Source organism: Rhipicephalus microplus, chromosome 4 (assembly GCF_043290135.1).
Source record: "Rhipicephalus microplus isolate Deutch F79 chromosome 4, USDA_Rmic, whole genome shotgun sequence".
In the NCBI taxonomy this organism is placed as follows: Eukaryota; Metazoa; Arthropoda; class Arachnida; order Ixodida; family Ixodidae; genus Rhipicephalus; species Rhipicephalus microplus.
The window spans coordinates 78,665,840-78,681,339 of NC_134703.1; the positions used below are offsets into that span (position 1 = coordinate 78,665,840).

Genomic DNA, 15,500 nt, shown 5'->3' on the forward strand with positions numbered 1-15,500 from the left:
GGCGGGATAACCACTGGCCATTAAGGGTAACTGACTAGATTCCAACAGAAGGCAAGCAGGTGAGGGGGAGGCAGAAAGTTAAGTGGGCAGATGAGATTAGGGGGTTTGCGGATATAAAGTGGCAGCAGCAAGCACAGGACCAAGTTGACTGGCGGAACATGGAAGATGCCCTTGTCCTGCAGTGGACGTAATCAGGCTAATGATGATGACTTGTTGTGCTGAGTGGTCTAAACGCCTGTGTTCATCGTGAAGTGAATGTGGTAGTAGGTCAGACGAATTCATCGACTTTTCACCTCTGTGCTGCACCGTGTTGACACACCGTAAAGTGTGCGATACAGTGTTGCGATGCTACTGTAGCATATGAATGAGTCGCAATTGCAGGCCCCGCCGCGATGGTATAGTGGCTAAGGTATTCGGCTGCCGACCCGCAGGTCACGGGATCGAGTCCCGGCTGCTACGACTGCATTTTCGATGGAGGCGGAAATGTTGTAGGCCCGTGTGCTCAGACTTGAGTGCGCGTTAAATAACCACAGGTGGTTGAAATTTCCGGAGCCTCCCACTATGGCATCTCTCATAATCTTATGGTGGTTTTGGGACGTTAAACCCCACATATCAATCAATAAGTCGCAGTTGTAGTTGACAAGTGAGTATTTAGGGAATGAGTGATGATTGAGTCTAGTGATGCCGAATATTGAGCTGCCATCTTCATATCAGTCTTCATCGGTCAAGTTTGTTTTACATCTGCAGAACCGTAATGTTATTTGAGAATTTACGTCCTTAAACTATGGTATAATTATGAGGGACAGCGCACCGAAGAACTCGGGAAATTATCGAGCTATGGTGTTGTTTATCCTGCCCTGACATCGCACTATACACAGGCATTCAGCATTTTGCCTGCATCGAAATGCGACCACTGCAGTCAGAATTGAACACGCTACTTTCGAGTATAGCTACAGACCTAGAGCCTTCTTCACGTAAAACAAACACCAAAGAAAGAGCATGCCATGCGCTTAATGTTAGGTGCACGTTAGGCGAAGTCCGGAGGCAAAAAATAACCTTTAATGGTGACTCATGCTCCGACTCATTCCATGACTTAAAATGAGGTTCTGAACAGAATTCGCAAGAATTCTTACTTGCACGAAGTGCTTACCTGCGAGCAGGAAAAGAGAACAAATAAATGAGGAAAAAAAAAAGAAAGGGATGAATTAACAAGGAAGAAAGCCTAAAGGAAGTGTGGAGCTGGGCAGCCTTCTTTTTTTTGTCTATATTCTGTTTCTTTCCTTCTCTTTCTTTTTTTCATTTTCATTTTTCTTCCTTGTTTTTTTATTTCTTTGATATTTTTTATTATGCTTTTCTTTTCATATCCTCTTTATCTATTTCTCGCTAGCTTCCTCGTCTTTTCAATATATATATACGTGGTATTATTTAAAGTGCTTCGCCTTTACATCACCATAGAGGTACTCGAAGCCCAAAAGGAACAATACTGTTCTTTAGAACAAGCAAGCTCTCTACATGCTACATACGGCTGGTTATACGATATGCGGTTTTGTCAGCGTTAACACCATCATCAAGACTCTGAAAGAAGAAGAGGAAGGAGGCTTCTCCTTGGCGCGCGCAATCAGGTGGCTACGCTACAGCTTATGTTTTGCCTGCGTTGTTACGCACACACACACACACACACACACACACACACACACACACACACACACACACACACACACACACACACACACACACACACACACACACACACACACACACACACACACACACACACACACACACACACACACACACACACACACACACACACACACACACACACACACATACACACACACACACACACATGTACATGCACACACACACGTGCACACGCACACACACACATACACACACATACACACGCACATACACACACACACACACACACACACAAAGAGAGAGAGAGAGCACGCAATTATAATTACATTTCAGCGGTCTGCAACTTGTGTCACCTGAAGAAAAAAGTGACTTGTGGACTTGTGAATTCATAGAAATTTTGTAAGCAGAACTGTAGCATATTCATAGGTGAGAGATAGTTGACGCAGAATAATTTTGACTGCCTGTCTTTAATACAATGTTACAAAGTAGTTCGAACATGTCCCAATAGTTTGCTGTATAGTCTACACTACACAAAATTAAGAAAAAATTGCCAAGTATCATTACTCGGCGCTGTTACAAAATGTGATAGCGGATACCCGACATAAGCTAGTTGTTTACAGTCACGCTGCAAGCAACTCGAGTTAGTGCTATGATTGCGCGAATAAGCATGATAGGTTTCAGACCACAGGCTTCAGAAAAAAAAACTAGAATACTTTAATCCTTTTAATATACATTTCCTTTTCACAACAGCTCTAACTGTTAATTCCTGTTTCCTAGTTTAACTCAACAGATATTTTGTTTCTTCAATTTTAGTTAGGAAATTACCATCATTTATTGATAGCCTTATGTGTCGTTTTAAAGCAATAAAGGTTGTTTTTGTCCTAATTTTAGATCAACGAATGTCTTTTTTGTGACAAGTAAAATCATTGACCTAATGAGATGCATTCAACATTTTATAATGTTGTTCTTCTTAAAATTGTGTGCGTTCAATAATTGTTTAGGTGAAAGTTTAAAAGTAACAGGAAACGAAACGAGGAAAAAAATGAAACATTCAGGCATGCTTGAAGACGCGACCCGCATTAGAGATCTGTACGAGAGATCCACTTGATCGATGATACTCTATAGCCTGGCTTCGAAAGTGGCGGCGCTGGTCACGCCTACACGGTGTGGACTCGTGTGGTCGTCGAACCTCCCGTCCACGTGCTCGCGGCCTCGTCGTCATTAAGTGCTCAACTCGGCGTTCACCCGAAGATGGACGACGAAAGGACGACAACGCTCGTGATGACGGCGGCGGTGGTGGAGCGAGAGAGCACTTGACCCACCCACGCCGCACTCGAAGCAACCCCGAACACTCACGGTGTTCATTTAAAAAACAAAAAAAAACAAAAAAAAACAGGGAGCTCTGCGAAGTGAATGACGACGGGAGGTTGAAGCTAGGTCACATGGTTCAGAATGTCTACGCTGAAGACGCCGACTAGTATAGAGGACCAACCGACAGATAGACGGACGGGCGGATAGACGCACGCACGAACAGACGCGCGGATGGATGGATGCACGGACGGATGAAGGGACAAACAAACGGTGCTGGTTATCTTGTATCATGCGGTCATATACTTGATTGATGTACACATGAAGCCAGGTTTCTAGACATACTCTTTTTTTTTAATGCGAAGCATTTCTTAACGAACTTCGGCGACTGTGAGCGTATCTATCTATCTATCTATCTATCTATCTATCTATCTATCTATCTATCTATCTATCTATCTATCTATCTATCTATCTATCTATCTATCTATCTATCTATCTATCTAGCCGCTTATGTATGGGTGCTCTCGTGATAAGCCCATTTACTTGGCGTTAACAAAAATTGGCATGAGAGGGTGAGATGGTTTGACGAATACGACGCGCTTATCAAGACATTAATAACGTCACAATCCAGTCGCGTACGTCGTCAAACACTTCCCGCCAGACTGTGGAACATGCCCACGGGCGGGTATGTTCCGCTGGTATGTGGGTATGCGCCACAGGTGATTTACACTTGTCTGCTCAGGAACGACGAGAACACACATGGGCAATTTTAACACACGAGTGTTAAAAAATACCCGACATCGGTAGCGTCGACCCGACGGGTTCCAGTTGGAATCGAACCAAAGCATTCTCGGTGCCAGTGAAGCATTTTACCACAGAGCTACGCCAGGTCTCGGAATTACTTTTCAAATAGAGGCTAATCTTCGTGAAACGGTAATTGTAGTTTCAGTGCTGCCCACCTAAATTTATAAACAATACATATGTACTATTTTGATACAGCCGTCAAGTTGGGTTAACGTCATATGTGGTTAGTTGCCATGCACTGAAGTTTATTTATGTAGCAGTGTCCACGGCAAACATCTTCGCGAGCATCAACGCTTCATATCAGCTTTTGGTGTTGCTAATACGCATGTTCTAGTTGGCATCATCGCGCAAGTGCAAACAACTGGTTATATTAACATCTGCAACTCTTCAACATATGCCTGTGTGTGCGACATTTGTACATTAATTTAGCGTCATATCAGGACGTGTGGCCCAATAAAAATATTGCAATACGGTCACCGTTCTTCCGCATGCTTCGCATAACCTGGTTTCTCAGGTACGTGGAATCTGCCGATCTTTTTTTTTGTCGTGCAGGTGGCAAGTTTCGGTTTCGATTTTGTGTAGCGTACTTTTATTTTTGTCTGGTTCGTTGTTGCGCTCTGAAAGAATGTTCGCAGCAGCCTTTATCACCGACCACACGAGAGTTTGTCTCTGGAGGTCAACGAACGCCTCCATGTGACCGACTTTCACACGTAGGTGCGTACTCGTTCACACTCAAAATCCCCCTCGGGTCACGTTGCTACTGCCCCGCGAAACAAGCTGACGTCATTTTCATGCGTATGTGATGGGTTCAGAGGTTTTGCAACTGAAGTACTAGGACTGAAAAAAAAAATCGGGTGAAGAGCCAAGCATGTAGGGAAGATGTAGGGAAGCATGTAGGGAACCCAAGGAGGGGAGACGCACGCAGTGCTTCGAGAGGGATTCCTTTCATCAGGCACTGGTGGTCAAAGACTAAAAGCGGGCGGGTAGGGAAGGACGTTTCCGCTCCAATAATGTCGTCGGAAAACTGTGTCGAAATGTAGCTTACTCTGCTGTTGTTCTTCTTTCTCTTTCCTACATGACAGATTTCAGTTTTCTATGACATGTAGGGAAGAGTTTGCTCCAATAACGTTATCAGCTATTTGTTGGACAAAAAAGAAATGTTGCCTTCTTCATTTTTGGTAGACCGGTGGCTACTAGTTGTATTTAGCTATTGTGGCACACACCCGTATAATGAATTGTGACTACGTGGCACACTTTGACGACAGTATACACGCAGGCGAGCCTGTAGCCCTATAGGTTCTTCGCACCTCAAAATTGAGCAGCGAGCGACTGCGACATAGGAGTCGCTTTGCGACGAAACCGACCGTTTGGATCAGCCACTTTGCGACTAGCTTGGTCGGGACACAGGTGCTAGCCCTATGTACACATTGAGAATGAAACGTATAACAACTATCCCGCATCTGGACGTTTCTACAGCTCGTTACTGACGGAGCTTGCACTAAGCCTCTTAAAAGGCAGCAAGTGTCTGCTTTTTCTGCTGACATCACATTAACAGCGGTAATATGGCCACCTTATATTGCGGTCACGCCGGATCCGGATTGAATTTCGCGTTCGTGGTCCACTCATCTACGCCAGCTGCGTAAGGAAGCCGATCCCGAGCCCATAGACATAGGGAGACGGAGACTGGCCCCCTCCCCTTCGCTCTACGAAAATTTTGTTGGAGGATGTGCTTTAACGGAATTATGCTATGAAAGTAGGAGTATTTTCAAGTAGTCGAGACCTTTTTCAAATACCCCCTCCCCATTAGAAAAATATTCATGGGGACGAGTCTGTCCAAGCAACATTGAAAAATGTGATCCTGATCAGTGAAGCGCACATCACCAGTAGGTGTAGAATATTAGCGGTAAAATTGAAGGACTTCCAGTTGATGTGTCATGGTAGCTTTTATGTCCATTCGTTATCGAGAAATGAAAACATGCTATTGTTGTTGCATTTGAGGGCATCACGTTTCGGCAAATTACTTTATATCGCAGGCTTCTTGATATGAGCCAGCTGCCTTTCTTGACGCTCTCTTTCGATGTGTGCCAACCATACCTGTATTGTTACGTGCTTTATGGTGGTAATTTTAGCGTAGCGTGCAAAATTACCCCTAACACAATTTACCGTGTACTATCATGTTCATCTGCGCTCCCTCTATGTCCTTTCATTTCAACATGAAGGCATTTTATATTGCGACGGGACAATCGGGGTCAATCAAAACTTGAGTGACGTATTTCTGTCACGGAAACGACGTAAAAATACACATAATCAGACAGCAAAGAAAATGTTCGCTCGACAGGAGTCGAATCAACAGCCTCTCGGTTCACGACAACAAATGCCGGGCACGCTACCTTCTGCGTTACGGTCACAGACTCTGAGACTTGTTCAACACGCCTTTTAGATGTACCAAGTTTCTCTTGCAGTCATATTTTTCAGTGGGATGATTTAGGCGTCGGGGAGTGGCTTGAATGTCGCGTACACTAGCGATTTACATGATCGTGACACTTGCACGTAACGATGTCGTTACTCTCGTGTGTATTTCATTCTTGTATAATTTTCTTGTATTGCCATTGCATTACATTGCTTGTACACTGTCTCTATTTTTCCCCTCCTGTAATAACCCTCTTCGAGGTTGACAGTATTCTGTGAATAAATAAAAAAATAAAAAATAAAGTTATGTAGCGCAGCCTGACCGTAGCCTCCACGATTAACTCCTGCAACGCGCCGTTCCTTCACGTTCGTCTCATTCAGCACGTTTCTAATACGAGAAGTGCGATTTTGTGAACGCCTTAACACACCGCGAGGGGACGAGCTTAGCCCGAACCTCAGCCTCGCTCGTAGCATTCATTCATAATAAGGTAGCTCAGGGACGTGCGCCTTCTTCAGCTGGTTAGCGTGGCTTTAACACCGTGTTTCCGCTTGCGGTCGCCTGGAGAGAAATCAATGCTGAGCTAGAGTGGAGATAAGACGCGCCTTGCGTTTCCAACAAGTCAGGCCGTGGTGTTCAATTACACTATAACATGCAGCGGCATGGTGGCTTTATCCTAATTTCTTCGTCCAATCAGTGATGTTCTTATGACAGTCACACCGCTTTCTCTGCTTACGCTCTCAACGACTATAGTTACCGGAAAGGTTTGCTGAATCATTTATCATGGACTGATGAACGAAGGTTGGCCGTCTGAATTTGCCACCAAGCGACAACATCGATGCATTCCCGTTGAATGGTGTTATAGCTGCCGAACACCAATGGACATCGTACAATACCTCCTATATAAATGTACGGTAAACATTCAAATACTTATGTAAGGACAAATTTTAAGATCATGTTATACTGATTTCTATAAAGGAAGGAAAAAAAATTTCCCCATCATTTTATAAGCCCTACTCTCAGCGGCAGGATAAAGGAATGCAGCACCAATAATGGCCACTTCTCAATTTTAACGTGCCAAAACCACGACATGATAGCGATGCGCGCCAACTGCGGGACTGGAGATTAACCTTGCGATTTTTTAAAACGTGTGCCTAAATCTAGCTGCACGGGCACTTTTGCATGTTGCGACAGATCACATACCGCCACCATGGTTGGAAGTTGAGCACGTGCCGTTTTTCTTAGTGACGCTGCCCTTTAACCTACGCTCTAAAAAAAGAAGTGCCCTTTGACTTTCTTCTTATACATGTGAGAGTCACATGTGTAGCACTCCCTTCGGAGAGTCAACGCGCCTCTATGAAGGGAGGGCTACACACGTTGCTCTCAAGTGTATAGAAGAAGAGGCAGATCATTTAAAGTACCCAGGTTATCATTGGAGAAATAACCACCGAGAAATTGCTGAAGTTTTCCTTTGAACGGCTGATATCAGCTTCGTAAGCATCAAGCGTGAAGGAAACGTATAAGATTTATGTCAAGTTGAGGTTGCGCGTTTTGAAGAGAATAATTTTAAAGTACTTTATTTACCTACATTTTTGTGAAATACAATGATAAAATAAAATAGCGGGAGAAAAAAACAAAAAAACATAGAAAAAGATGAGGGGGCAGCCAACGAGGTGTTTTCAAACGTCGTTGTATTAAAATATGAGCGACGGAACTGGACAGGCCAAAATCTTTTCGTTTTCTTCTCTCGCACAATTTTTTTCGAAATACAAGCTAAGGTAGATCATCATTTAGCTGTCAATCCCAACGCCCAACTCGAAAGAGCTTACGCTGACGACGACGTCACTGAAAAGCTGCTACTAGGCTTCTTTATGGTTGAATGCATCTGTCACTGCGACTGAATCATGAAAACGTGCAAGCTTTTAAAAATAAAAAATCTTTTTTACATTTTCTTCGCGAAACATTCTTGCGTCGTCAAAATGTTTGAAAAGACCTTTCTTGCTCTTTTAGTGCACTTACCAATGTTCCAAACGTCATCGTCCTTGAAGAGTAGGCTTCTCCTTGCTTGGACGCATTGCGAGGTGAAGCACGCTTTACAAAAAAAAAATACTTTGATCGTAAGTTGGGAGTTTGAGAAGACAGTGAACGTAAACAAATTCAAGCGAGAAATAGACATCAAGTTCAAGTTAGAGTAAGCTGTCACTTCCGTATGACACCAGTAAACACACAAAACAAATCTTCACCCAAAACCATTAACGTGCGCTACCTACATACCCTCTTCAGCAGTATACTTGAACATAGTTCACAAAACATCAGACCACGTTCTATATCAACCGTATAAAACAACCTGAAAAACGTACTGCAGAAGCTGTCAAAACCAGATATAGACCACAAAAATTGTATCCAAGAAAATTACTTCTAAAAGGTGTCGCGCTTTAAACGCATTCCTGTTCCATTCCACTTCAAGTTTTAATACACCTATGGACGTTCCTATTCATATTCATAATAAAAGCACAGCTACACTTCATTCCGACCACCTTGAAAAAGACACTCCAGTTTTAGGGTCAAAATATTCACATGTGGAGAACACCGAATATTGACAAAATTTTATTAGGGGCGACTGAAACCTGTCCTGCAAGTAATTCGCATTTCACATAGTAGCTACACGGAATCTGGACTAATCAGTTTCTCGGAAATGTAAAACAAACAAACAAACAAACAAACAAACAAACAAACAAACAAACAAACAACAACAACAACAACAAACAAACAAACAAACAAATATCTTAGAAATGCTAGTTTAACAAGAAGTGGCAGCCGAGGAGAATAAAGAATAGTTACAAAGAAAAATACTCGTAAGTGACATGAGTTGGTGTTGCTCTGAGCAACTTGAGTTGCATCGATCGCCTTACGCACCTCTTACTTTGTAGATAAATAATGAGCAGCCACTCCTAGTAGGTGAATAGGGTGTCGTTTACTGTATGTTTTCTTCTTACCTTTGTTTTTTTTCGAGACACACACTGGCAAAAGCAACAATGTAGAGCGAGCGCAGGGTGCATGGGCTTGGCGACCTTGCGTCGAATGCACGGTTCTCTAGGCCGGCAACGCCCTTTTTTTTTGGACCACCGGTGCCGTTACTGCAATGGACATGCTCCGCTAGAACGGTCACATTTCGTGTACTTTTTATTTTTCCTTTACATGTCAGGCGAACTGCCTCAGCGTGACCCATGCGCTGACCAGATTCGTCCGTCCAAATCGCGCAATGCCGGCGGCGAGTGGAGTGGACGAGATCACTGGCCCCCACACTACCCTTTCTTTCTTTTGCTTCTGAGATTCGGGAGTACGCGTCTGGTTCGGCGTTGCCATTGTCCGGACTGGAACTTGCCTCGCGTGTCGAGTGAGTGGTGCGCGGCTTTTTAAACGAGTCGAACACGCTCCAGTCTAGACGCTCGGCAAGCCCAGTGTTCTCACCGGACGTGTATGAATCACGCCGGACGAAACGGGCAGTTACGTCATGAAATGGCAACTTCGCTTTTGAAATCACGCAATCCAGTGCTTCCATGTTTCTGTATTTCCTTAATGATCAAGAAAGTGACCTGACATCGTTTATCTCTTTCGTATTTTTACCTCACTGTTGCCAGTTCACGAATAACAGGGACGCGTGGACCTTTGTTGCTAAGCACAGATCCTTTTTCTTACCCTCACAAAAATATAAATACAGAAACTACCATACTTGTGATTATAGTTTGGTGTGCGGTAATTAGAGGAAAGAATTGTACGTAGGTGCGTGCGTGCGTGTGCAAGTGTGCGCGCTCAGTGTGATCGGGCTGTGTGATTATGCGTGTGCATGAGGCACAACCTTCTACTGGAGTGTAAACTATGCGAAGTCGCTGGTGGCAGCGAGTTGCGAATTCCCCACTCTCTAGTTTATTCATTTACTTCCTTTCTTATCGTCAAACTCTCGAAAACAAACAACCAGTAAATATACATGTTACGGTGGGACGCTGTGACCTTCGCTTTTAACACACGGAGTGGTCAATCAACAATGAACGAAATGCGACTACTTAAACCTAGCGGGCAAACACGTTCACTCTTTTTTGCGTCTGTTACGCACCAGGTGTTCATATTAGCATATCCACGTTCTTCGGAAGGAGCTCTGAGCTCTGCAGTGAAAGTGGTTATTCCACACGTTTAAGCCTCTGCGTTGCGTCACTTTTTATCGATGTTCTTTGAGGCACCAGAGAAGTTCGGCATTGTTTACAGAGTGTATAAATACTTGTTACGGCCATTATGGCAGAAAATACAAGAAAAAACTCAGCCTGTAAGTGTGATAAGCGATACAGAAATATGTATCTAGCAAGATGGATTTGTAGAATAAAAATTGATAACAAACGAAAAGATAATTTAGAAAGTAAGATATAGCAAAATGAGGAATAATAATAAGAAAGCAGATCAAGTTAAAATGAAAGAATGAATTTAGAAGCAAAAGAACTATAACATCCAATAAAAAGAATACAAAAAGAAAAATTAAAAGCCAGCGAGGCGCGACGGAGAAAATGCTCATTACGTGTGCAAAGTCAAAATTTTCCTTCTCGAGGCGCTGTCGCAACCCAGCACCCCGTGTTTCGAAACTTTTGAAACAAGCCGCTGACGCCAGCCGTTTGGCCCAGACGTGACGAGTGGCGGTGGCCGCCGGAAGGCACCCAGCGACCGGTGGCGCGTTCCCTGGCGTAACCGCCTCTGCGTCGCCAGCGGCGTGCTTGGCGTCACGACGGCCGGCCGCCATGGCCTGACTTGGCCCAGGCGTCGCCTCCCGCGAAAAAAGGCGCTGTTGCGCGGAGGGTCACGTGAACGCGACTCTCCTCCCCACGCTCGTTTCTTTCTTTCTCATTCTCTCACAATCTTTCACACTCTCCTTCTCCGGAGGCGCTCTACAGTTTTTCTCCGCTGGTTTTTACTCTCTGTGGGTGTTTTATCTCAAAGCATTGTGGAGGGCCTCTTCCCTGTCGAGCCTGGGGCGCATGCGCGCCAATTCTTGCGGGAGAAAAAACCGGGAGCGAGGGAGAAGAATAGGAGCCCGCGTCCTCCTCTTTTGGGGAAGGTAGTAACGAAACGAAAAGAGTAGCGGAAGGCAACTCCCTTTTGGCTGAGTAAAAAGAGAGAAAAGAAGTGGCGGTAAAGAAAACAAAGTGGATGGTTGTGGAAGTAATGAAGGCCGCGGAAATTTCGTAAGGCATAAAAAACGGAGATGGAAGAAGCGGGAGCGAAATGAGGGAGCAGGAATGCGTGCGCTCATCTGCTAGAGAAGAGAGGGGGTTCGCGAAGGGAGAGACGGGAGAGAGAGAAAGGAGGCCTGAATCACCGGGCGCATCGGAGGACCCAGTTCCTTACGGGCGAAGCCGGCGGCGCTCCCTGGTGGCGTGCGAACGGGCGCGGGCCTCAAAAGAAGGAGCACGTGGCTACGAGCGGGTGTCCTCCCGGTCTCCTGTCACAGTCGAGCAGCGGTGTCGGTGCTGTGCTTGTGACCCGCGCTTGTGAGTGAACGCTGGTGCGTGTGCGAAGGTCTACTTCTCTGCCCGGCTTCGGTGAGCAAAAAAAAGTAAGCGTGTTGTGCTGAAACCATGCATGTAGGAGTACCAGGGTTGCCCCTGCAACAACGACGTTGCATCTAGGCGAAGAAGAGTACCCTGTGGAACAACTGCTTTCCGGTGGATTACGTGAAGACGCGTCTAGGCTGCCTGCCTCCGGTCTGGATTCGTCGCGTGGTTCGCCTGAAGAAGGAAACCGGCTTTTGGTGAAGTTGAAGTGCTCGGACCTAGGTCGCCGTTTTCCAAGGTGCTAGTGCAGTTGAGTAGTAGGTGGTTAAGAAAAGTGCTCTACGCTATGGGTTGCAATTTGGGCAAAGGCTCACAGCCAGACGATTCGGAGGTTCGCGATAAGTCCAATGCGACGTCGCCCCAGACGCCTCCACCGGGCATGCTGGCCGACCGGATGGCCGACGGCGTCGCCATGGTCAACAAGGCTTGCAACGACGTGCAACACGTGTACCGGGAAATAACTTCGGACCAACACCACGACCGGCAAGGTTTGTATTCTTCTAGCATGTCTGTTTTCGAAGATGAAAGCTATTTCGGACAAGAGCGCTATCACGTGCGCCGGTTGACTCCGGTATCTAATGGTACATTTCGGTGGCCGTTTGAGGGAGTCCTGACCGTGCTTCAAAGTGGTGAATTTAACAGATAAAAATGTCTACATCAAAAACAAGTAGGTATGCAAATCATACGCATTGTTACTGATCATAGAGTGATTCACTTATTTTGGCATTATTGCTTCGTTGCTCTTCAACACCGATTTCTCGGAACCTACGAAGCACTCTGAAACAACCATGTGAATCTGCCATAAAGTTTTCTGGCGGTTGCCGACGTTCCATGTGATATACTGAGGCCCATATTTGCGAAGTATCATCGAAGATGGCGCGCCAAGAAGAACAGAACATGTGAAGTAAGAACGGACTGTTTAATTTTTCTAGTAAGCTGCACCAGTACTTTCGGACATGAACTTACTTCAGAGACAGTTGCTCCCTGAAAGCAGCACGAGCCGTTAGTATGAATGAGGGTGATATCGTGATATTGGTTTTAAAATAAAAAGAAAATCTTTACAAGAGCAACAAACTCTTGCAGTAGTAGGTAAATCCATTAGCTGTATTAACTGGGGCCGCCAGTTTTACTCTCACCATCCTATATGAAAGCCCGGAGTTTGGCGTAAAAACTTCTTGTACTTCAAGTAGTAGAAATTACAAGTAGAAAACACGTATTTTCTTTACACTCTGGACAATTGTGCGCGAGTTTTTCTGCCTTTTTGTTAAAATAAGCGTAGTTTGACGTATTGTGTTGAGGAATGGGAGGTTGACAACAATCTTGCTTTTTAACTTTCGTTCAGGTAGCGCGAATCCCAGGGTAGCCATAAAAAGACTATCTGCTTTCATTTCAATCGCGTAGAGGAAAATTCAAACAAAAAATTTTTGAAGATTGACTTTCATACTAGATGGTTTTTGTGGCAGGCCTTAAGAGAATTGCCTGCGAAACTCCATCACGGAAATTACGGTGTTTCTTGCGCATGCGAGTCAGTGAAAGAAAATACTTGAAGAAACATTTTTCAATTACTGCATGAGGACCCGACCACCTAGTTTTCTGTTCTGCCGTTGTACCAATGCATCAGTCGCCGTTCTTAAATTTGTTTTTGTTCATAGAAATGCAGTTTTTAAGACAAGAGGACGTCCCTTCCTGTCGGACTAGCACTCCCAATCATGTCCTACCAACACGCACAGTCTTTTAGGCTCATCAATTCAGATCGGGTCCTGAAGTTCACGATTGTCCACTTTTTTGGTTCGAAACAAAACCAATACACAGCAATATACAAAGCCACAAGGACGTTTGAAGTCTTCAAGTGCGAAAACTATGAAAATTTGTGCACTACCCATAATTCCCATGGTGGCTAAACGATCGCAACGCCAGATTTTCCCCTACTCAAGATTAGGAAACACGATTGTCATGATGTCGTCACGGCGGCGTTATAGGGAAGTGAAAAGTTATGGGGAACTGTGATGTCGTGAAGTCGCTATCTGGTGACGCCATCACATTTTTTTTTGCATCACTTGTTGACGGTGCCACCGAATAACACGTTCTCCGCTCATTGAAACATGTAAGGGACCCGCCTTAATAATGAACATACCGTCAAACAGGCGATGTCTCAGGAGACCAGAGCCCTCTTTTGCCCTGGCAACAGCTCTTATTTGTCCCCTAACGATCCCTTCATTCCGGCACATTCCCCTGTTGCGCCCTCCTGTGTTGATAGCGGCGTTTTACTAAGCCCGGAAAGCACACGTGTTGCGGAAGAAGCCACCCAGAAAGGCTGCGAGGGGAAACGAATGACGTGTATATCGACGGCCGAGATACGCCCCGCAAAGTGCGGAGTAAATAAGGACGTGGAGTGTGAACACAAATACAAGAAAGAAAACAAACAAGCAAAGACGTACGAACGGTTGGCTCTCCTCTTTTGCAAAAAGACGCATGACAGCTGAATAAGTTGGAGCCAAAAATGGTTACGTTGTTTGAAGAGCAGAGCTGGTCCAAACGTCGCCCGTATACCGGTACACCCCTGAGTGCTCCTGTGTTCGGGTCGGTCTCCGTTCAATACCGTATGTAGTGCTGTTACTTCCTCACCCCTTGGTTCCATGGAGGACAAATACAAGTAAGAACGAAAATGTGAAAACTAGAGACTTCCCGAACGCCTTTATACACCCGCAAAACGAGCAGAGTTGCTGTTTAAAGAAATGACGCAGACACAGCACCACCGAGTTCAGTGACTGTGCTAAGCAGCTACACCGCAATGCACAACTTTGCAAAAGCCAACCACGGTGGTCACATTTACAGGGACAAATGTTTTCTAATACAGCAGTGCTAGAATTTCAGCTTCGCTTGAACGCCCTTGCGTGCTGCAGATGGTTGTGTACTCCTTCCGAGATTACTGCACAAGACGCACAAGCGAACTTGAAATTTTCTTTGGGAACGATTCGTTGATAAAGTAAAAAAAAAACATGAAATGAAGATGGAAGTGAAAATAATAAAGTTTACATAAATGAACTAGTATCTTGTGATACTTAAACTAATACAACAGCGCGTGAGAGATAGCGTGAGATAGGTAGATAAAGAGGAAGAGAGAGATTTTGTCATGTTTTAGTGTCGTTTAGGACTGCAGTGCGAATAACAAAACATGTGCTAGAGGTGGTTAATTTTGCTCCTTAAATACACAGTTCTGTCCATCGTATCGTTCTGTCCAGGAAACGTAGTTGCACATTGCAACAAGGCAAAAAAAGTTTTTACGAATGATGGTGCAAAAACAAAGACCCCCAAATCTTTCTTTGCTATAGCGCCGCTCATCATTTTTTATTTTCATTTACAAGCCATACTCTGGCATAAAAAAAAAGTGAGAACCGGGAAAAATTGCGAGGTAGCATTAACATCACCTCAAGCTCGTCACAACTGTTGCTTGTCTTGGGAGCAGAAGCACGCACGCACGCACGCGCGCACGCACACACACACACACACACACGCACACACACACACAGACCACACACACACACAGACCACACACACACACACCACACACACACACACACACCACACACACACACACACACACACACACACCACACACACCACACACACACCACACACACTCACACACACACACACACCACACACACACACCACACACACACACACACACCACACACACACACACACACACACCACACACGCACACACACACCACACAC

The 15,500-nt window shown here is 44.9% G+C and overlaps 1 protein-coding gene across 1 annotated transcript in view; it reads left to right on the forward strand.

Moving 5' to 3' along the window:
• Positions 1 to 11,554: 11,554 nt before the first annotated feature.
• The window catches only part of igl (IQ calmodulin-binding domain containing protein igloo), a 241,135-nt gene continuing 237,189 nt past the window's right edge, over positions 11,555 to 15,500 (forward strand). The window contains exon 1 of the mRNA XM_037423174.2: positions 11,555 to 12,248. Coding sequence (XP_037279071.2) covers positions 12,047 to 12,248 — 202 coding nt within the window. The 5' untranslated portion in view covers positions 11,555 to 12,046. The remainder of the gene's footprint in view (positions 12,249 to 15,500) is intronic.